We start from the raw sequence: 24345 nt of genomic DNA, 5'->3' as shown, positions 1-24345 counted from the left end.
GGTGTATATTGTAACCACACTTAAAACTACTGTCCCTATACATGAGTGGCCAAATGTACAGTGTCCTGATTTGCGCACATCAGGATTCACTATTAAAATGCGTGAAAACAAAATACAGAATACAATGTCTGAAAAGTGCAGTTTACATTAGTTCCACTACAACTCAGCTACTACATGTAATTAAAAGAAGGTTTCATTCAGCCAAGGCCAATTTTTCATTCCTAGTTGTTACTCTGTTTTCTTTTGATACAAGGATGGGTTTCCCAAAAGGTTCTTAGCACTAAGATACTGTAACTCTTAGATGGTCCAGCGATCATCACACTGAGCACTCTCTCTTCATGTTAAGATGTTCTTAATGCTAATCAGGCCCAGCAGAATAACTTTTTTAAAACTTCTGGGGGGAAATTTAAAAAAGTGCCAGTTGTAAGACAGGGAAATTTAATAGATTTGTTCTTGAAACATATGAGGATGGGCGGAGCTAATCAACACACTGCAACCAGCGAGCAGAGGTGCTAGACCTGAGTTGACTTGACTTTTAAGAGACATTAGCTGCGTTTCAAAGCCTAGGCTGCATTTTTCTGTTACTACAACACAGAAGGCTCTTCCAACCTAAAGGGCCCTTTATATACAGCTGAAAAATGCAATTGTTGTTAGGAGTAATTTTGAGGATGAAAATATGGTTAAAACAGCAGAAATGGAAGCCCAGAAACAGAGCTTATTAAACTGTCCTATATGTGTGACCATAGGCTACTAAAGACTAAACACATCCCATCCAGGATGGCCCTGCTCCCTTCAGGTGGGTAGATGGCGCTTTCTCCCCACATCACTAAATGGTGATGTTGATCAGAACAAGGCGTCTGTGAGCTGATGTATTGGATCCGAGCCGCTGCGCTTTCCTCCGAGCGCGCTGTGATGCTACTCGGCAATGCTGCGTTTGGAACGCATGTAGTTCTGTCTTTGCTTTCTACACTCATATGGAATATCTAATATCGCCCCCTAGTGGAGAATCTTCAGATTACTAAATGTGAGTAAGAGACACATAGATGAGATGCTTCCCATCTGTAAAAAAAAAAAAAAAAAATCTATCTGAACAGATAAAGCTGCTCATAGCACAGCTCTCACTAGGAGTCTAGTGAAAGGCCTCATCCCACAGCTCTCATTAGCTTAATGAATAGGCTTGGCCCTGCAACTGTGCTCACAGAGGCCTGGACCTTGAGGCTAAAAGAGCTGGACGCAGCCTACACACACACACACACACACACACACACACACACACTCCTCTAACTGAGCAGCAGCTTATTGCCACAAAAAATGGAAGAAAAACTGAAACCAGAGCTTACAAACGTATGGTAAGCCATTAGCACATACTGCAAAGCTGAGGAACCTGTACATACACACACACACACATATATAAACAGAGATCAGTTCCATAAATACTAATAATGCAATTTGTCAAAAACATACAAGACATACAGTTGTGTGTAATTAACGTCACACACACACACACACACACACACACACACACACTGAGGCTGGGCAGATGACACCGTCAGGCTGAGCTGTATTTGATCTCTCTCTGGAGCGCTGTGTCTGCGGCTCGATGATTTTCCACAACCGGCCCACTCACTCTTAACAGGAAATAAAACCCCAACCTTAATAAGAGCTTCACTCACACCTCCTCCACACACACACACACACTGCCGCACTCTTACTGCTGCACCTGTATAATCCTCAGTACAACTTTCCTGATCAGACCCTAATGGAAGGGGACAAGGCCGCAGCGAGAGTGCTTTACCTCCCTTAATTACAGCAGGGGCTGGATGTATGACATTGTAGAATATGAGGTGATCAGGCCTACCTTCAAACCATCAAGTACACGTTTCAAGCAGCCGATGTGTTAAAGGAGAAATCCAGTGTGAAATGGACGTGGTGTAGTGAAAAGATGATAATGAGTACAAACTTTTGTCCAATAGCCCACTTCCATTCACCCCCAGCATTCCGATATACAGCCCTTTTTTTTTTTAGCTGAGGCTCCTAACAGAATTACAGTGCTACTAGGGATAGGGGCATATCGTTGCCCATGCAAAGAAATATTCACAAATTTTACTCCATTAATAAGCTCTTCTTTGGTAGAATTCCAAGGGTCCAATAAGTTGACCAATCAATGAGTATGAGGAAATAGGTAGGATAGAGAGGGAACATGCTGCAAATTTAATAACTGTCATATTCTCCCTTCATCAGCACTGTCCAGTCTGTTAAACTGTCTCATGTCTGCTGTATTAATTGAATTTACTGTATAACTTATAGCTTGTAAAGGTTCACAAGTGTCATAAGGAGACGGAGCTCAAAGCATGATTTGTCTTCACTGCAGTGAATTACACTCATCACCTGTAGGGGGAGCCTGCAAGCAAACAATTAAACCAAAACTAATCATCACATATTGATTCTTTAATTATACACTGATGAGCCTAAACATGAATTAATATGCAATTTAAAAAGGATTATCAATGGCTTCATCAGTTTGGCATAACCTTTGTTTATACTTTTTTTTGAGAGAGAGAAAAACCCACTAGACCCCACTAAAGAGCTTCTTCAGCCTGCTACTACCAGGGAAAAGACTGCAGAGTCTCAAATCTAGGACCAGCAGACTGAGGGACAGCTCCATCCACCAGGCTGTGAGGATGCTCAACTCCACACACACACACTCAGCATCCTAACCCCCGAACCTTCATCAGTACTGAAACCATTAAGAAACTAACATGCACTCAAATACCCTATACCTGCACTACTGCTTATACTTACACTAGCATACTCACTGTATGCACTAATTCACTTTAACTAGCTTTAAGCTTTGATACCTCCACATTTGCACTAATGTTTATATGGGTTCTTTTTATACTTGTACTGTCATTTTCTCTTTAATCCCCCCATCATACCTAACTGGTACACTCTCACTCTCAGTCTCACTCTCAGTCTTGTGTCTTTTGTCTCACGTGTCTATATATGTGTACTGTACATTTAATGTCTCTCATTATTTTATTATTTATAATCTTATTTTGCTGTACTTGTAACTTTGGGAATGAGAGTAACGTAATATCAATCCTCTGTATGTGCTGTACATATGTATTATTGATAATAAAACTACTTGACTTGACTTGAATATGGGTGTATTGTTGCCAGTGACACATGGAATGTGTCTGTATGATGGATGAATTTAAGTAATAACCATCAGAATCATGCAGCAAAAAAACCTGAAGATGACCGGAAAAAGATATGATCAAGTAAGTAATTAAGTAATGACCATGCCCAAATTGTTGTCCTGTAAAAGATGCAAAAATATAGATTTTAAAAAATGTTACATGTTTAATATTATACCTTTATTATTACGTAGTTTATTCACAATATAGAATTCTAGAAACTTTGACCAGGGGTGCACATACCTTTTCACAAAAGTGAACAGGCTATAGTATGTTTGTTATATATACAGCTCTGGACCACTTCAGTTTCTGAATCAGTGTCTCTGATTTTGCTATTCTAGGTGTAAAATGAAGATTGTTGTTTTATACTATAAACTACAGACAACAGTTCTCCTAAATTGTAAATAAAAATATTGTCATTTAGAGCATTTATTTGCAGAACATGAGAAATGGCTGTATTAACAAAAAAAGATCAGACCTCAAATAAAGCAAAGAAAACAAGTTTATAGTAATAAAGTTTTAAGTGTTCAGAAATCAATATTTGGTGGAATAAACTTGTTTTTTATTCACGGTCTTCATGCATCTTGGCATGTTCTCCTCCACCAGTCTTACACACTGCTTTTGGATAACTTTGTGCCACTCCTGGTGCAACAATTCAAGCAGTTTAGTTTGGTTTGATGGCTTGTGATCATTAATCTTCCTCTTCAATTTGATAAAATCAAAGAAATGTATCATTTTTAAGTGGTCTTTTTTTTCAGAGCTGTATATCTAGTATAGGGTTGGTGTTAGTCAGATATTTGATACTGCAACACGCACGAGGGGGGGCTCTCTGCAGAGTAGCAGTGGGTGCTAAGCTTAGTTAGGGAATAGACCCTATCTATCAGGGCAATCAATACCCACTGACAGGGGGACTCTCTCTTTCTCTCACTTTCTCTCTGTAAGTGTGAATGTGTGTGTGTTGGTGTGTGGGTGGCTGTGGCTGTTAATAAACACACACTCTCCCTGACAGGTGGGGAGGTGGCTGTACAGTCACACGGCTCGCTCAGATCAGATCTGATAATATGGGCATGCAGTGACCACACCTTTCAAAACAGGCTGTTCTTTCTGATCTTTCTCTCTCATTTCCCTCTCTCTCTCCATCTCTCTCTCTCCATATATCTCTCTCTCTCTGTTTAAATGAGATGTGCAGAAGATCTGTAGGCAGGAATGTTCTCAATCTAGAATATGATTGAAATAATCTGCTTGACAAAGGGTGCATTTTGTGATTTGGGTTAATTATTGGAGGGGAAAATAAAGAACTCAGGTTCCCAGCCTGCTCTGTTGTTCAGCATGTGTGTGTGTATCAGGCAACACACACACATTTATACACACAGGTACAGTCTGAAATTAACAGCAGAATTTACTGAGCATTTATGTGGCGTGACTGACAGTGAGGCTTGGAAATGGGGGTGTTTCTAAAAGGAGGGAGGGGGTAAAAAAAGAGAAAGAGGGGGGGAGGGGGGGGGTTGTGGAATAATTGGAACTTCAATGCCCACAATCCCCACAGACCCTCCACACCTCCCTCTCCATCGCCCGCAGCCAGTCAATAGCCACACCGCCTCCCATTGGCCTCTATTGCTCTGTGACGGTCAGACCCAACGTGGGGCTCCTCAGCGCGGATTGGCTGGAAGTCGCGGGTCGTTTCATCCAATCAGAGCGGAGAACGAGCCTGTGCCGCGTTTAAGGTGGACCGGGGAGATGCGAGCTGAGGAGCGGGAGTGTGAGGAAACTTCTCTGAGAGGATTTACAGTGTTAATATTTGAAGAACTTTCAGCTTTCTGAGAGGAAAAGTGAAGGAAATAAAAAAGGAAAGAAGTACAGTCAGTTAAAAAAAAGGCGAATATCCACAATATGAGAGTTTTAAAGGTTTTTATATAACGTTACTTCATATTACCACAGAGTAACTGCCGCTAGCTAACTAGTTAAGGTTAGCTAGCTTGAATTAATTAATTAGTTAGCTTAGCTACCGTTTTAAACAGTTCAAAAACAGCTAGTTAGGTTAGCTACCTAGTTAGCTTAGCGTTACCTATTTAAAATTGGGATACACAGCGATATAAACCTGTAAGTTTTATGTAAGTGTGTTTTTGTTGTTTTTAATTGAGTTTACAAATACAAAACCGCAGTTAAAGATTTAGAAGTTAATAATTTAGACCTGAACAGTGGCTGCCTTCAAATTGTTTTGTAAATATCGTAGCTGTTAGTGAGTTATTTATGTTATGAGTGCACATGAAGGCCACCACAAACAAGTAAGTTATTAAACATTCCTACTGAGAAACTGTACGAGTTGGGGGCATGCCAATACAATAACGCTTACTTAACTACTCATAGCTACTGCAGTCTAATGCTGTCTGTTGTTTTATATTTTACTCTTATCCACGAGTAAAAAAAAAACTAAATCAGATACGCTCATGCTACTGATATTTCTACTGATCTGGGGTTGCTGCAGTTGGTCAGGTCTGGGTTAATTAATACAACACTGGATTGAAATAAATCTTGTAACATTGCAGAACCTTATTGAAACAATGCCACAGTAAATGTGTGCTGCAATCAAAGCTAAAGATAGTCCAATAAAATATTAGAGTGTGTGACCTTTTTTGGTGGTGACTTCTTTTGGGCACGCGTACATTACCACAGTTGAAGAGTTTGGCGTTACTAAATTAGCTAGAGCAGTCTATTTTTTATGTTTTACTCTTTTCCACACATAACATAAACATATGCATTCACATAACTGATATTTCTACTGGATATGTCATGATATTTCATTTAACTCTAATACAGTGCTCTTTGTGAGCTAGTTCAGAAATCAGTATTTGGTGGAATGATGCAAATTTTTAATCACGTTGTGTGTTTGCATGCTCTCCACCACTCTTTCACACTGCTTTTTGGTGATAATGCCACTCCTGGCACAAATATTCAAATGGGCTGGAGACATGGCCATGACAGGGTCTTTATCCGGTGGTCCTTCATCACTTTGGTTAACCTAGCTGTGTGGAATTGAGCATTTTCCTGCTGAAAAAAAAAAACAGTTCTCAGAGTTGGGGAACATTGACAAAGCAGAAGGAAGCAAGTTTTTTTCCAGGATAATATTGTTTATGGCAAAACTAAGTACAAGCTTCTGAGGTGGACTAATATAACTTAGGTTACATTGACTGGGGTAATGATATCTTGATTTTCTGAGTTAACAATGTTCTTTAGCAAAACTAATATTTCCACTGTCGCACAAAAAATATATTTAAATATCTTTTTTTTGGCTACATTGTGTTAAAATTTCATGAAGAATGGATCAACAGAGATTCTCAAAGTTCTCGCTTACAGTGTAGGTTAATACATTAATATGTCAAATGTCATTGAACACGTACTAGTATCATGTCCCTTTTACTTTTGCCATATCCATTTGAAGCTAAAGAACCCTCACTGACCTGTGGGATATTTGTGTGGGACCTTCTGCGTTGAATGTGGATATGACATTTGATAGAGTCACATGTCTTTTCTGATGAACAGTGCTGTCCACTGTGGGTGGTAATGCCTTCTAGTGTGCATAGCCTGGTACCCACGTCACATTATACATTGTGGAATTTTAAATGGTATGTCCAGTCCATCTGGCACACACAATCAGGCCTTGCTTTAACTTCAGTATTTTACGCCATTTACTTGCATGGTAACTAATATAGGTGTATGTTTCCCAGACAACATTTTTTTAAAGCTTGTCATTGTAGATTGGGTTCATAAAAAATGGGTTAAACCCAAACGATCCATTTAAAAAATATATACAAATCTATTTAAATCAGTTTCAAATTTGCCCCATTTACACCTAGAATTAATGTCTGCCCAATTAATTCAATCAAAAAGAGTGCTTCTTTTTGGTGTCATCCATCACATCATCTTGACTGTGCCCCCAGCTCACCTCGTTTAAATCCATTTCCTTTTCCTATTTCTCCACACCAGTGTTGAAGTTGCCAGAAGTCTTCAGATGTAAACTAGGCCACAGAAGCTCTGGAGATGGCCGACCCAAGCTTGTGTGAGAAGAGGTAAGTGAAAATTTGTGATATTAGGTTAGTTTGTGTTAGTTGTGCCCCTTGCTACCAGCATATAGCCAAGCTTTACTGGGTCATGAGTGAGACAGAAATGGTTTATCATGATTAATTTGGCCTCATCATCTTTTATTTATTATCTTGTGTCTTTTGCCAGTTTGACTCACATCTAGAAATAAGTCTGCAGTCTCGCAGGGCCAGACACTCACTTAGTAATTACTAGCTGATCTAGGATAGGATCCACATGGGTTGTGCAGCTTTATTCAGAGTGTATGTGTATTAGTGACAGTGTAAAGAGCATTTATATTAGTCGCGCTGTAAAAGATTGATAGGCTTTAGGGATGTCAACAAGTGAGACTTAGCCTCGTTCCCTCGCTGCCTTCTCTGGCTTTCGTGGCTTTGTTCAGAATAAATCATTTGTCAATGTATCTCCCTTTTTTTCTCCTGTGGCTTTTTAGTGAGTCCAGTGGTTCTCAATCTTCGACATGGGAATCAGCTTGCTGCATATGTTTGCTATTTTCTAGCTCCAGTGGAAGACCTAAGGCAAAAAAAAGGAAAACAGGACTGGAGCTGAGAACCACTTATAAAGAAACCTTTATAGAGCCAAGGTTATCATAATACAGTAATTTACACTATAGGCGGTGCATTGAAATAGACTGAAACAGACTCTGAGCCATGGAGTGACTGATTATCACTGAACTATTGCAGAAAAAAAAAGCATAAAAAATTCACATTCAGCCATTACATTAAAACACCTGCTTAATATTGTGTGGCTCCCTGTTACATCAACAAAAGAGCCCCGGCCCATCACTCTATGGATCATATGAATAAACTTTAGCACTCTGCTGCCTGTTCACCATGTTTCTTTTATTGGAATGCTATTCTGTTTTTAGGAGACACTGACCACTGCATATTGGGAACATCCCACAAGACCTACCTAATGTGTTGTAGGTGGTCTTACCCAATCGTCTAGCCATCACAATCTTGCCCTTTTATTATGGCTCAGATCCTTAGCCTTTTCCCTTTTCCTGCTTTTGAAACATCAATGTATAGAACTGACTATTCACTTGTTTGCTTGCAAGAAATGTAATACAGCAAAAGCAAAACTGGTCCTGATTAGAATTTGAACTTGACCTGTATCAAAGAGACAGATATGTCACTTTGCACTTGGTTAATTTTCCACTGCCACAAGTGGTGATGTAGCAGTTGTAGCTGGATTCTTGTCAGCCACCAATCCATAGAACCTCTTCAGAAGGCTACTGCATATGTTTATAAGCTAACAGTTCTCAAATTTGCCTAAATGTATCAAATTTGTACCACATTTTTGTGAAAATGTTGAGTCGAGTAATCAAGTCAGGGTGTGAAGGTACCATGCAGTAGAAAAGCCCTTTTAGAGCCACAAGAGACATGTTGAAGCATATTGTTACCCCCTATATCACACAGGATGCAGCTTACGCTGGATTCTTGTGTCGGCCACCAATCTATAGAATGTTCGAACCTCTTTAAAAGGCTACAGCATATCTTTATGAGCTGACAGTTCTCTTTGGTCAATCAGAGCTCTGCAAGGTTACACCTAACATTTAAATCCAAGTACAAGTACAGTACAAGCCTAAGTACAAGTGAGCAGGTGCTAAAAAAAGATACCCAGTTTCAGGTATTAGGTACCAAATTTATCTACTGCACAAGTGAAATAGTTGAGTAGAGCAGTTAAGTCAAGTAGTAGGTACCATGCAGTAGAAAAGCAACTTTAGAGCCCCCAGAGACATATTGAAGCGTATTGTCATTCTATATCGTAAAGAATGCAGCTCACGCTAGTTTCTTGTTCAGAAGGCTGTGGCATATCTGTGAGCTGACAGTTCTGTTAGGCCAATCAGAGCTTTACACATAACGTTTAAATCCAAGCGTATTGGAGCACATTGTTCCCCCCCTATATTGTTACGTGTGGTCCCACATGCAATCCATTAGGGTTTTAAGCCATTGCATTTGGGGTTTAATGCCATTTCCTTTGACCAAGTGACCCCCAGCAGGAAGAGGATAGAAGGACAGAGGAGCCCCAACATATTTCTTTTTTCGGGGGGGATCCTTCCGGGGTAGCCCTCCCTTTCCTGCGCTCAGTGTGGCTGTCTGAACTTGGCGTCGGCGGCGGTAATTATCGTGCTCCATCGGCCAGAGGCACAGGGAGGCTTGTGTGAATAATTACCTGCCTAATCCTCACAATTAGATAATGCTGATTAGGGCAATCCCTGACCTGGGAGGGATCACGGATGGCGGGATGACTGGCGGGAAAATACCTCGGGGAGAGATGAGGAGGAGAGCAAGAGGGAAAAGAGAATAATGGCAGAAGTCAGGCTTGCATGAACGACGGAGATAGAGTTGGGCAGTTACTTAGAATGAAAGAGTTAGAGAGAGAGAGAGAGGGAGGGGGGAAGGGTTGTTTCTGCTCGTTTGCGCTCCTGCAGTCAGAATTAAGTTAAGAAGTTGACGTTGGTTGAGGTTGGAATGGTGAGTTTATGGATTTGAGGCTGAGCTGCTTACAGATGAGTCGAGGCAGTCAGTGTTGTAATCATGGGCAGAGTCATTAAGATAAAGACTGGACGCTTATTTCTCAAAGGCCAAATAAAGCTTCATCTATCACACAGCGGCGCGAGAGCGAGGCTATGGATACACACAATGCTTTCACACAACTGCTCGCAAATTGAATCATTTCTCATCTCCCACTTCCTCCTCTATCTCTCTCTCTCTCTTTCTCTTTATCTCCATCATATCTTGTTTTTCTCTTCATTCTCTCTCTCTTCTGTTTATTTCTCTATCTCTCTGTCTTATTTATATTTTTCATTTTTTCCTGTGTATCTGTTTTTTTTGTGTATATTTCCACCTCTCTCTCTCTGTCTGAGGTTTCTCCTCTTTCTCTTTCTTCCTCTTGTCCTCCCTTTTCCTCTGTTTCTCTCCTGTCTAACCTCTTTCTCTGTTTCTCTCCTGTCCTTCCTACCTATATTTTGTCTTTCTTTATGTCCATTCTATTCTTTCCTTCCTCTCTCACTCTTGTTCTTCCAATCTTCTCTTCCTTTCTTGTCTTCTCTCCTTTCCTCTCTCTCTTCTCTCCCTCGCTCTCTGTTGTTCTTTTTGTCCTCTCTCATGCCTTTCCTCTCCCTTGTCTTTCTCTTTCTCTTTTTTGCCCTCCATTGCTATTTTAATGTTGTCCTCTCTCCCCTACCTTCACTCTTGTACTTCCTCCTTTTTTCTCTGTCTTGTCCTCTTTTCTGCTCTCTCAATTTTTGCTCTCCTTTCTTCTTTTTTTTCTTTCTCAGTTCATTTTCATTTCTGCTTTTCTTTCTGTCCTCCCTCACACCCTTCATCTCTTTTCTGTTTCCTCCCTCTTTTTCTTTCTTCCTTTCCTCCCTCTCTCGCTCTTTCCTTCTTTTTTCCTCCCTCCGTAAATGTCCTTCTCTTTTCCTCCCTCAAATTATCTTTCCCTTTTTTGCACACCCTTTCTCAATCTCGTCCTTCCTCCCTTTCTTGTTATCCCTCTCTGTACATCTTTCTCTTTCATGCGTAAATGTAGACAAGGGAGAGAGGAATGTACTCGCTTTACATTTCTTCTTCTTCTCTCTCTCTATTTCCCTCATGTCCCATTATGTCTGTGTGTGTTGCCATCAATGTATAGATTGCTCCAAATTACTGTTCATATTATTTTTATATGATTCACGTCTGTGTCGACCAGTCAGAAAACTCTCTCTCTCTCTCTCTCTCTCTCTCTCTCTCTCTCTTTCTCTTTCTCTTTCTTTCTCTCTCTCTCTCTGTATACGCTACTGTGGATGTTTTAGATTGCTTTAAATGACTGTTATCATTCCATGTATCATACACATGTTTTGGTGTATTGGTCATTCTCTCTCTCTCTCTCTCCCTCTCTTTTTTTTTTTCTCTCGCTCTCTCGCTCATGCTCTCGCTCGTTCACTCTCCCTCACTCTCTCTATATCTCTGCTGCGCCACCTTAAGAGCAGCTCGAGCAGGCTGTCGTGTTTGTGTTGAAGCCAACAGGCACAATATATTACAGTCTAGGGCTCGCTGCTGAAAAGCCTGCTGGATCTTCCAGTGACCTGCTGTTCTTTCCTGCTTTCCTGTATTTTTTCTTTTCCTCCTCCTCCTCCTCTCTCTCTTCTTCAGATTTAGATTAAAAACAAAGCTCTCCCTCACCCTTGTTTTTTTTTTTCTTTTTCTTCTCTCCCTACTCTCTCTCTCTTCTTCTTCTTTCGGAGTCCAGCTTTGGGGTGTAAAAAGGAAAAGAAAGCTTTTCAGTTTCGGGTTTGTCTCTTACAGGAGGAAGGATGTCTTTTTGCTGGCTGATTCGGCTGGAGGTGTGTGTTTGTTTTTGCGGCTCGTTGGCCACCTTTTGAGGAAGGACGAGGAAGGGACGGCTGGCTGGATGTGATTCTTCGGACCTCACACTGCTTCAGTTAGTCTCATCCGGGAGAGAGTGTAAGAGAAAGAGGTGAGAGTGTGACTTTGGCTCCCCTAAGGAGAAAAGGGGGAACCCAGTCTGAAGTGGAGATATAAGATCTGTTTTCCTGACCTTTTTCTGGACATTTTCATTGGATGCTGTTAGTGACCGTGGACCAGGAGCTCCAGGCATTGGACCTTTGAGAGGATCTGGGCTCTGTCCCGTCCAGGACAGAACCCCCTCTGAGGTTTTGGAGGTCAGAGGGAGTCTGCTGACCATTAAATCCACAAACCAGTGTGTGTGTCGTCTTCGGCTTCTTCTTTTCTTCCACTGACCATGTACCCACAGGGCAGACATCCGGTGAGTACACCTCCACAAAAGAATCCCCCCTAAAATTTTGTCAGCTCAATTAAAAGAAACAAAACTCTTCTTTTTCTGGGTGGTCAGCAGAGAAGATCTACAATGAGCTTATGAAATAAACAAATTGTCAACTGGAGAAACTTGAGGGTTATTTTAGAAGAACCTTCATATATTCATAGGATCAGTGTATATATACATATGTATACGTTATATATTGTTTATATATTCTGCTAGCAATGACTCCAGATTCATAATCCTCCCATTTAGGAAACTTCCTGACATTATTATTAAAAACACATCAGCAAAGTTGCTGATATTTTGGATAATTATGAGATTTCACCTACATGCTATGTGTGGACTTTGAGGACTGTTCAGAATGTATTTTTATAACTGTAACTAATTATCTTAAAGTAATTATCTAGATTTTGCTATAAATGTAGCCTCAGCTGCTAATAGGGTGTTAAACAGTAGTTAAACAGAGTCTTTACAGTATGTGAAGCCTCACCCATCCTCCTTTTACAAAACTGGCTTTCTTAAATAGTTGCTCTGTGTAATTGTGCAGTGAACTCTTTATATTACCTTTATTTGATATAGATTGAAAAGTTTTATGCTTAGGTTTTGAGATAAATTGAATTTAAAGGATATGTAGCTGAATTTATGTCAAAAACCAAAGTGAGCATCTACAAAGTGTCCACTTTGAATCTCCCAACCCAACCAAAATTACATTCTCTATAAGGAAACCAAGTCAAATAATGTTTAAACCCCATCTGTTTAAACTCCTTCAGGATTCTCTGTATGTTCACAGCCTCAGGGTTAATATGCAGTTACTGTATCCTGTTACAGATAGAAATGCCAAATGGGGTTCTTTGGATGTGATCCCATAGAAGAACCACTTTTGATTCCAAAATATATGGAGCACCGTTTCCCAAAAGCATTTTAAGGTTAAGAAAATCTTAACTTGTAGAGTGAGTGCACAGTTTGATGCTCACTTGACCATTTAAGAACCATCTTTGTGCAAAAATGCCTTTGGGAAACTCTAAAGTCCAGTTTAGTACATTGTTCTGGTTCATGGAGATAAAATGTGTTTTAAGGTTTAAATAACCTTCACCTCCATATAAAACTTTTACCAATTAAAGGTCCTTGATTTAAACGTTTAAAAGGTTTAATGCTTTTTTTTTTATATTTAGCATTAATTAGGTTACAGATGACCACTCTTATGTGAGTTATAAGAGATGATTTTGCAAATTGTAAGGTATTTATTATTTTTAATTAAGTTGATTAATTAATGTATTCAAAGATTTCTTTTTAATAAAAATAAAATGACGATTATTAGACTACATGGATATAATAATAATAATAATAATAATAATAATAATAATAATAATAAAACAAATCAATCCTCTGTCCACACACACACACACCTTTCTGTATCACTGAGAGTGAGCTGTAAAAGGAGGAATGAGGCACATGAAACAATTGGTGTGTGTGTTTGTGTGTACGTGCAAGAGAGAGAGAGAAAAGACAGAGAGAGAAAGAGAGAGATGTCTCTCTTCAGAGGCTTTCAATCACACACACATACACACACACACACACACACACACACACACAGCCCTGTCAGCTGCACCCAGGTGTTCTCAAGAGCCAGTTTATTTTAAGTTGTGTGGGCGGAATAGCACTGTGTGTGTGTGTGTGTGTCAGTGAGTGTTTGGCTTGCCTCATACAATACCCCTCTGCCAGTGTTGCAGAGTGGAGTTCATGGAAAGGAGGGAAACCGGTCACAGCAGGCTCGCTTGTTATCAGTTGTGTGTTGAAAGCGTATGGGTTAGTGGTGTGTTTGATGTGTTTCTGCCAGAGACCACAGTGGATCCATAATTCAGTCTCGCTGGGGCTGAGTGTGCCACAGCCAGCCACCGGAGCCACTAGCCAGAAACGTTGCAGAACAACGAGATCAGGACTGACTGGGTGAACGCCTACATGAAATAGCACAGTTTAACCCTTACCGGTTGCAGCTATACTCAATGAGCACAAAAACATGGTGCAGGTTGAAATGAAGGGCTTTTTATTTGTAGATTAGTTATTCTAATGGTAAGGCAGAGTCTGAGCTGTGAGTTGATGTCACATTTGTGTTAATGAGTTACTAGAAGAGGAGGTGCAGTATTGCGCAGAATTCAGAGACCCCCACTCCATCCCATTTTATTTGTTTAATTTACAATCAGAATCACCAGTAAGTACCCAGTAATAATTAAAAACGATAGTGTACAATGTAAACCCAATTGAGCCTTGATAATAAGATACAGAGTAATTATGTAATATTTGTATTACATGTTATACCTATTATAGTAATATATTAATATAGTAATATGGGTCTGTTTACACATGGAATTAACATGTTTTTTCCTTAGTTTTTTCCTGTAGTATCTTGGTATAGTTTAACCAGATTCTGATCACGCTTGTCATTATAATGTGTCCCCAGTATTTATTTCCAGTGTAAAAAGCCCAACAAGTTGTACAACACAAACATTTTACATACTGTAAAGAATGCTTTCTCATTAAAATTGTTCTGTTCCGGTGAACATTTTAGTAACAGGGAGTGTTCTACATCGTGGTGGAACTGTAGAGGGTTCTACGGTTCTATAAAAGAAATGTGACAAATTATTTAAACCCACAAAGGAACTCACTCTGAAAACTCTCCACACACAGACACATGCGATAGAGAGGGACAGAGAGAGCGACAAAGATAGATCTAGAGGGAGTCAGATGCCAAGATTCACTGTAATAATCATTCATATTAAGTTTTTTTTTCCGACAGACTTATTTCCATTCGACAGAATTTAATTACGTAAAATGTGTTTCATTTACAGTTGGCGTAAATGTGGACGAGCTCTATCTTTGACCATGCCTGAATGTGGTCTGAGTGATCCAGTTGTAATCTGATCACAATGTGTTCTGAGGGTGTTTACAGCTGGCTTATAGGATTGTATAACCAGAAATGTATGTTAATACCAGGTGTAAACAGCATCTAAGAGTGTGTTCCATTGATGATTTTTCTAAAACTGGTTATAAGTAGTCAGTTATTGCCCTTTACGACATCTGTGGGCAGAACGTATCACACAGGAATAATTGTGGTCAGGGTTGTTGGTTTGTTATCAGACTGTTAGCCTCTCTTCTGCCTCCACACCACAGCAAAGGCTGCTCGCCACTCCCGGCATGTGTTTTAAAGTATTTTCTGCTTCTAAAAATCGAATAATCCCAAACGTATTCAATGATGTTAAGGTCTGGTCACTGATGTTGTCAGTTCATCATTCTAGGATCACCAGATTTTAGCAGCTTTAGCAGTTCGGTTTCTTCTTTTATATCTAAGCAGCCTTTTGACAGTGGAATAATGGACACGAACATCTGGAAGTATTCAGATATGAAGTGAGAGTGGAGCTCGAGTTTCTCCTCAAAGCTAAAAGTTTTAAATACTATTTATCATCTGAGGGGGGAGGCAAGTGTTTTGATTGGCATGCATGGGTTTGGTATTGCAACATAATTTTGAGGTTTTGTTTCTCCATAGGAATGAATAGGCTCCATAAGTTGTGGCACCCTTCTTATGTCATGGTGATACGATTTACTAATAACATCTGGCAAACTGTATAGAGTACCACAGCAACAACTTGACAACTGACTGAGACAGCATAGCACCCACCTGGGGTAACATAGCAATCTCCTGGCAACCACACAGAAAATATCCCTACAAACCATTTAATACCATCGTAAAAACTGCAAAATGAAATAACACTTTAGTCACCTTGTAAACCTGTAGCACCTATTTAGCCAGCACTTCATATAGCAAATGTCATAGACTCCACCAGAGAAAGCAAAGCACTCATCTACGGTATCCCAGGTGTTAGCAAACTTTTAGCAGCACTTTTGTTTTCTGCAGAAAATCAACTTTTCAATTTATTCTAATATTCTGCTACTTTCCATTGCAATTTAAAATAGTACAATGCTAGTAAAAATAAGAGTAAAACGTTATATTATTAATAATAATTATAATAATAATAATAATAATAGTATTAAAATGCAGATCCCATTGAGCCCATTGAAATACAATATTCATCCAATGGAACCTTAATATTAAGTTAAGATATAATAACGGTAACCTCAAATGCTGCCTTCTGATAATGATGATTCTCCTAAAGGCTTGTTCTTAGTGGTCAGTGGCCTTTTAGAACATCTGTGAGCAGAGATGGTCACACAGGGTCACAGCCAGAGAGCGAAGTAGAGAGCAAGAGATACAGCTTTTTTCCATCAAGAATAACCTGCAGCAATTCTTCCTTTTTACTGAGAAAGCATTGCATTTATGTGTCTGTGTGTGTAAGTGAGAGAGAGCGAGAGAAAGAGAATGAATGAGGGAGCATTTCAGATCGCACTCTCTCTTGTTCTGTTTTCTGTCTCAATGTCATCAAACTTTGGAAGGAACTATGTAGTGTTTGTTTGTACCACAGTTTCCATTCCTGCTGAGTTGCCAAACAGTTGATGAATCAATTAGAGAGCAGTAAATCCTTCAGGAGCTCTGCGGGCCTGTTCCTCCGTCATCACTGTCGATTCGGTTCCTAGAAATGCTAGAAGTGTTTAGTATGAGAGCTCAAGTTTTTTACATTAGTCCTTACATGCCATTTCTTTAACTTTAAGATTGTCTTCATGGTCTTTTCCTGTATCAGTGTGCGTGTGTGTCTCTGTGCGTGTGTGTCTCTGTGCGTGTGTGTCTCTGTGCGTGTGTGTGTCTGTGTGTGTGTGTGTGTTTGCATGTGTGGTAACGTGCAAGCCTCTGTGGCACCAACTCCCCATGTGTCTTGTGAAATTTTTAAGACCTGCTTTGCAGGGTAAACAGCACCAGGATGGATGGTGTTTGCAATTACTGTAGATGTTCTGTACTTTTGAGACTGGTGTTAAATGGTATGGCTTGAAGCCAGAAGAACAGTACAGATTAGGGATTGCCTGATCAATTACCTTCCCTCTAATCCCATTCCGAGACATTTAATACAGAGAATCTTTCAGTCCTTCTGATCTAGTATTTATCTTTTTTAATGATTAATCCTTTAAGCAAACAGCACCAGAATGAATTGGAGTTGTGCAATGTTGTGCCACATGGCAGGGGATATGGAACTAGTATTGACTTTTGCCATAACCCATGGAATCTGAAGAACGCTGGACTAACCAATAGGATATGTGGGTTGGGGGGCATGCTGCTTGTCTGATGCATGGACAATTCCAAATAAACCATCACAATGCCATGCCATGAGCATGAACAAGATAACACCTCCCAACTCTATTCAGGTGTGGGTGTTTACATACTGAAGCAGCAGCAGAATATAAAATCCTACATTATGTGCTTGTTGCTTGTTTTACACTTAGATTCTGTAACATACAGTATTTTGCAAATGTTTTCGGCACCTGTGGGAATTTCAGTAAAGAAAAAGCTTTTTATCTGTGAAGTAAGTGTTTATCAGCTCAGTAAAACACCAGCATTACAATAAATACAAACAGCAATTTTACAAAAAGCAGAGCTTTTACAGCCCTGTTTTCCTTAAAACATCTAATCTCTCCTTATCGGAGTTTAATAGTTATTTCTAGTTCTCATCATATTAACAACTGCTTGGTAAATTGGTAAATTTGGTAAATCAGGTGAGCTGCTGACGAAATTGAACATAATATACACATCCTGGCTTAGGAGCATCCAGAAGAAATCTGGAACTACACTTTGTTCCTCAGCTTGGCTCACAGGATATAACATACTTAGTTAAGAATGACAATTCCTTTTTACGTTTTACTGTATGCATGTTTATTTGCATCTGTTCAAATCATATGTGGTGCTTTTTTCAGGTAAAAACACTTATATTGCTGAGATAAATGGATTAGGGTAATTTGCTTTGGTGCCTAAAATGTTTGCACAGTAGTGTATCTCTCAGCTTGTCCAGAAATGCATGTGTAAAGCGTGTCCCTTAGAGGTGACTTAAAGTGCAAATTACACTTCCCAACAGTAGAGGGAGCCCATGAGCAAGAAATACAAATTCTGACATAATTCTGCTTTAACAGCTCAAGTATTTGACATTTTGTTTTCTTTGCTGTTAATAAATTATAAACCTTAAAATGTGTATGTATGTGAGTATTGTTTTAAGTACCATTCCTTTAAATCTTTATCTTAAATTATGGTTCTAAATTATAAATTACATTACAAATTTTCTTATAGCCCACTCTCACTGCTGATCCGACATCATTGAAAGTTTGAGCACTGCTCAAAGCGTGCTTGCTGTTGCACGTAGCAAACCTGAGCCTCTGAGGCACAGTTGCATGCCATGAATGGCGCAAGGTGTTAGAAACACGATCCTGCTCCTCCAGACCAGCGCTGGAGATGTGTTTGACAAGCGGGATATACAGTACGCGCCATTAACAAGAGTATAAGAAATCCTATACGCTTAAGTAATGAGAGTGTGGGTGTGAACATGTGTGTGTGTGTGTGTATCTGTGTGTGTGTATTCTCTAAAGGCACCTGGTCTGGGGGGAATTTCACAAAGCTGGGTTTCTCAGTACTGATAGACTGAAAGCTTGCCTAATAGGAATGTCTCGTATATACTGTCGGGCTGCGCAGCACATTGTTTGACATGGTTTGATAATCGTTATAGTGACACAGGCTAACATTTGCATAATTGTATGCAGATGTGTATGCTTTGTGCATTCTAAAACAATGCTAGATGTGTGCTGGGATGTTTGGAAGATTCAAGGCTTTTACCAGCATATTCTAATCATTGGCTGCTTTTGTACTGCAGGGCTGAATGCTTCTAAACATGGAGGGTAATTTTCAGTGGCTTTTCCACGCAGAAAAGGTTTAACATGGAACACATTTACACACTGCGGGACTAGACTGATTTTTCTCAGCACGCTTAGGTAACTGACAGAGATGTCTAGTAACAAAATAGAACTACTCTACTACTGTACTTCTGTAATGTTCTGTATAGATAATGCTGTTTCTGTCTGTACTGGAGAATTATTTTTTCTCCTACTTCCATTTTTACGTTTTAATACATATTTTGTTCTGTTTTATTTTTCTTTACAATTATAAAATGTTCTGAATCATTCCAAAACTATATTTTCTCTGCCAGAGCGGTAGATGCTCTCCACTGTCACCATGTTTTATCAAGCTTCTTAAAAGAGGATTGGACTGCTCCTGTTCTGCCTTTCACTCTGAGAACTTTCCACTTCTTTCTGTAATAACTACGCAACAGAGTGCTGTACTTTTAATTTCAGTACTTCAGTTTTACATTTTGCAATAAACTACTTGTAATATTTAGATACAAAAAAATGTTAAATGCTTTAGTATTTACATTTAAGTGTGGAGCTAGTGTAGTGTAGTTAAATTGAACAAGTAGTATTGTGAGAAGAGCGATGTTTGACGAGGCCAGTAGCTAACGTGAAAACTCTCCGTTTCCTATTTTGCCTTTGGTTAGTTGTGAAGTGGCTTTGTTTCAGATGTTTGCATGCAAAAATAAGACCAGCAGAAGAATCAGCAGCCACAGACAAGGCACTGTGCACTTCTTGTCCTTATTAAGCAACACAGCAAATGAAAAAATGGTAAAATAATTCCAGTCCTCACCATCGGCAACCATAATCCTAAAAGAGCACAATTGTCCTTGCTCTCTCTCTAGGTGGGTAGATGGAGCTCTCTCCCCACATCACTCCAAAGGGTGATGTCGATCAGCACAAGGCGTCTGTGAGCTGATATATCGGAATAGAGTTGCTGTGCTTTCCTCCGAGTGCACTGTGATGCTACTTGCCAATGCTGCATCAGCAGCAGTTTGCAAAGAATCAGTGGCTGACTTCACATGTATCGGAGGAGGCATGTTCTAGTCTTCACCTTCCTGGTGTTGGGACATCACTAGTGATAGGGGGAGTCCTAATGAGTGGTTTGGGTAATTGGCCATGTAAATTGGGGGAGAAAAAAACATTTATAAATGTATATAAAATAAACTTATATAAAATAAATCCAGTTATACATCAAATCTCGACTGGTATCCTTTTAGAGACATAAGCTTATTAAAATCTGTGCAAACTAGTTGTTCATGTAAACATGTGTAGTTATCTTAATGTATAATAAACTATAGGTTTGCTTTGATCAAGGTTTTGCACAGGCATTAGAACTCTTTCGGTTTATTATTCAGTTGGTAACCTTAATGCATAAAATATTATGTGGAATTCCACATGGCTCAGGATTTTTAGAATTTGCCATAAGTTGTGGCATTGATGTATATGAGTTAGTGCAGAACTGGACTCTGCGCTATGCGAGGCACTATTAGTTTAAATGGATAAAGATTCTATATCTATGTTTTAATGCTTTATACCTGAAATATGTTCCAAAATATATGCAGTGTTGCTCAATATGGCATTGTCGCCATTCAGCAATGGTTCCTCATTTCTTGTTTTATAGCCTTGACTTTTTTTCCAACTCAAAAAGAAATCTTTTGAGAGAGGTTTTTTTATGTGTGTGTTTGTGTGTATGTGTTCATGCAGAGTTGCTCCCCACAGTGCGTGTGATAGGGTGTGTATCAGGGGAGCGTTTATCTGAACACTGGGCCATGTGTGATCCGATGAAGGAGAAGATGGAGACCGGAGGTAACAGCTGATTCACTGACCAGCTCAGTGACTCAGTGACCGCTGATCATTATGATTTGTGGTAAACTGCTGTCAGAGAAGAGGAACACACACTTCCCCTCACTGTTTCACCGCAGTATAGAAAGAAATATTGTCAGAACAAAAAGCTGTGCATCTCCAAAATGGTAACTTTGCAGAGGTTAATCTTAAAGGAGATACTGTATGTTTAATTTGTTAATTTGGACCATTTCTTTTGGTCTGTTTATTCTGTCATTGACGCTTGACGGATAACACCATTTTTTTTTAATTATGCAGAAAATAATAATAAACACAGCAGCTGGCGTATTACTATTGGGATTTTGAGGTGATTGGTTGTATATGAAGCTGAATTGTGCAAAATATCTATGCAATTACCAAATAGGATTTAATATGATAAATTAAAATAGGTATTGGGTGTATAAGTAGTAAGTGTGTGTGACTTTAGTTTGGATGAAATATGCTCAGATGCAATGCTACAAGCCTAATTACCAACCTGTCATTTTGTATTAGAAATAAGCATTCAGGTTTTTTCTTCTATGGAGGACTTTATGTAAAAAAAAAAAGAAAACGATAGACTTTGCATCACCATCGACAACATTATTAAACTGCATATTGCAATGTTGTTTTAGCACTGTAACAAAAATAACCAATCTTTTCAAATATGGCTGCTGTTCTCTCATTTTTTGCTGTTCTCTCAGTGTGATATGCTGTTAGCAGGTAAAGTGTTTAGCCCTGCCCCTACTCACTTCCCTGTGTTTAGCTTTCTCAGATCTTACCGGGGGGGAAAAAATAAGCTGACAATTCGTCGTCTGATGTTTGTTTAGATGAAGTAGTCCAGTTTGTTTTAGTGGCAGTGAATGATTGAGAGAAGAGATTAGTAAAAAGCTATCATTGGTTCTGCCCTACTTATATAGCAACCCATAATCCCATAACTCAGGAGGTGATGAGCTGCTCTCCAGTATCAACAACACCATATTCGACTGAAGTTGCTGCTCCATTTTACACTTTATTCAGCTTTGTCTACGGTATTTTTACTAGTGAGCTAGATGTAAATCAATTTTGTGAGTTATGATTTGTAGGCTCATCTCTAAATTGGTTATACTTTATATTTGAGGTTCATGGACATGAAAGTTCGTCCAGTATCTTATTATTCAAACACAGTGATTCACAGAAAATCATGGAATGGGAACTAGTGTCATACGTGTGTGTCCTCTTGCATTTAGTGTTGACGTGAATTCACATGGACATTTCTAGCCAGATGCTGCCAGTCATAATCATTACCACACACTGTGATGTCCACTGTGGGTGGTAATACCTTCTATGAAGTATTCTTGTTGCGCATGTGATACTGTGGATCGAGAAGTCTTAAATGCCTGCACAACTTGCTGTTCATCCCGTCGCTCAAACACCGATAATTTACACTTTCTCTTTCAGCATGAGCATGCTGGCCAGGGCTTAACCTCACTCACAAAATATAACACCTCACAACTTATACAGGTATGGGTGTTCCCAAGCCGTCCCTTGAAGTAACACTTTGTGATCAGTTCACAAACTTCTGTACCATGAGTTTTGGCATGTCACTGTTGTTGAGTTGAAATGTAACAGTGGAAAAATGTATGTTTTAAAAAGGCAAGGTGTACTCAGACTTTTGACAGGCAGGGTTCAAAAGGTCAGACCAAGAATGAGGATCAGGACAAGCTCACCTCATGTTTCCTCAGACTCCCCAATTTTATGTGTATGTTTTCCATCTCTGTATCTGCTCCTATTAGCTGTTCTCATTTATCTTCCCAAAAAAAGGACAGATCTGAACATGGAACTCATTCCTCCTGTTGTTACTCAGGTCAGAACTTGAAATGTCTCTTCTTCATATTTATTTATGTATGTGTGTGTGTGTGTGTGTGTGTGTCTAAATGAAAGAGCTGTTTTTTGTCACATGGATCAGGTGGCCAAGTAAAGTGCCTAAGCCAAATATCTGGCCTCAGAATTCACACATGCTCACTTAGTGAGGAGCTGCTCATTTTGGCTCTCGTTCCTCTTCTCACTTTCATGCTCCTCTGCTGTTCTGACTGCAGTTTAGCTTTGAATTTGCCCCAGTTCTCATTCTGACCCTGCATTGCTTTCCAGCAATTGCACTATTTGAATATCTGCATTTTTAAGTCAAGCACATTTGAATAGCTTTGTAGTAACATGCACTACATGACCAAATGTTTGTGGATACACTGTGCCAATAGAATAGAACTGTCTGAAGCAGATAATAAACCAAAATCTATATTACCGTATAATGCACACAAAAAAAAATTACACGATTGATCACTGACACTAAATGTACTCAGTTAGGCATGTTTGCTAACAAATACTGGTTATATTTATACATACAGTCCTGGAAAATTAGGAGATCACTTCAGTTTATTTGATTTTGCTATTAATAGGTATATGTTTGGGTAAAATTAACATTGTTGTTTTATTCTATAACCTAAGGACAACATTTCTCCCAAATTCCAAATAAAAATATTGTCATTTAGAGCATTTATTTGCAGAAAATGAGAAATTGCTGAAATAACAAAAATGAGGCAGAGCTTTCAGACCTTAAATAATGCAAAGAAAACATGTTTAAATTCATAAAGTAAAAAAAAAATCAGAAATCAATATTTTCAATATTCATCTTGATATGTTCTATTCCAGAGGTTTTTAATTTGATAAAATCTAAGAAGCTCATAATTTTTAAGTGTTCGCTTATTTTTTGCAGAGCTGTATTTGCCCAATATTTTTATTTGTGTCAGATATTAAAAAGCTAAAGCTACAATAACATTTCATGAATAAAAAATCTTTAATAAACATTTATTTAAGCAAGTGACCAATCCAATATAAAATGATGTGCTTGTTCTGCCTGTTACAAAGTAGTTTTTTTCTGTTTGTTTGATTTACCAACCTACTCTTTTCTGATTGGCTAGATGCAGCATGGCAGCACTGAAATGAATGTGAATGAAATGAAATGTATGTTAAACTGCTGAACTTTCTCACTGCATGTCAGGAAACACTTGAAACAATGCAACCTACCATGCACCATGTATATAAGGCTGCTTTCTCTGTTGAATAAATCTGATACTGCAAGGCAAAGAGGAAAGTAGATGCCCAACCCTCTAGCCCATTCCTGGCATTAAACATGGTGGCCAAGGGTTTTGTTGGAACTTTTAGGTGTGAAAATTAAGAAGCCTAACATCAGATATCACCTATTGACTAATTGACTGTGTGCAGGTTCAGTGACCAATCACGTTAGAGTTTTCACACATCTATTATTTTTTTTCTTCCAGACTCCAGACTACACAGTCCCCTAAATCAAACCCGCAGAGTGCTATCAGAGGAGTGAAAGGATTGAGCTGAGAATGCTTTTGGAAAGGCACCAGGCTTGTTTTTCCTGCCAATGCACACTTTCTAATCTAGTACTGGATGGCAGCTTTGGGTCGACCCCACAAAGACAAGCACATTTTGTTGGCGACTCTTGTGACTGACTTCTGACTTCTGCAGTCTTTCACACTCTGGAGTGTTAAACTTAGTTTAGCCCTTAGAAATTACAGCTATCACCAGTGATATCAAAAGCAGGCAGCATATT

General features: G+C 39.2%; 1 protein-coding gene across 6 annotated transcripts in view; it reads left to right on the top strand.

Annotated features, from left to right (window-relative positions):
• The first annotated feature begins 4842 nt into the window (after positions 1-4842).
• The window catches only part of tle2b (TLE family member 2, transcriptional corepressor b), a 108631-nt gene continuing 89128 nt past the window's right edge, over positions 4843-24345 (top strand). Inside the window, exons 1-4 of one of the 6 annotated variants that reach the window (XM_049466016.1) lie at positions 4937-5102; positions 7182-7264; positions 11585-11756; positions 11871-12065. In XM_049466016.1, the coding sequence (XP_049321973.1) occupies positions 12042-12065 (24 nt within the window). In that variant the 5' untranslated portion in view covers positions 4937-5102; positions 7182-7264; positions 11585-11756; positions 11871-12041. Of the gene's footprint in view, positions 5103-5233; positions 5298-7181; positions 7265-11262; positions 12066-24345 lie in introns of those variants that run through there. The other 5 variants (XM_015601293.3, XM_049466015.1, XM_049466020.1 and 2 more) reach the window with 5 other exon arrangements.

Source organism: Astyanax mexicanus, chromosome 16, assembly GCF_023375975.1.
Source record: "Astyanax mexicanus isolate ESR-SI-001 chromosome 16, AstMex3_surface, whole genome shotgun sequence".
Lineage (NCBI taxonomy): Eukaryota > Metazoa > Chordata > Actinopteri > Characiformes > Acestrorhamphidae > Astyanax > Astyanax mexicanus.
This window is presented reverse-complemented; position numbering and strand designations above follow the sequence as displayed.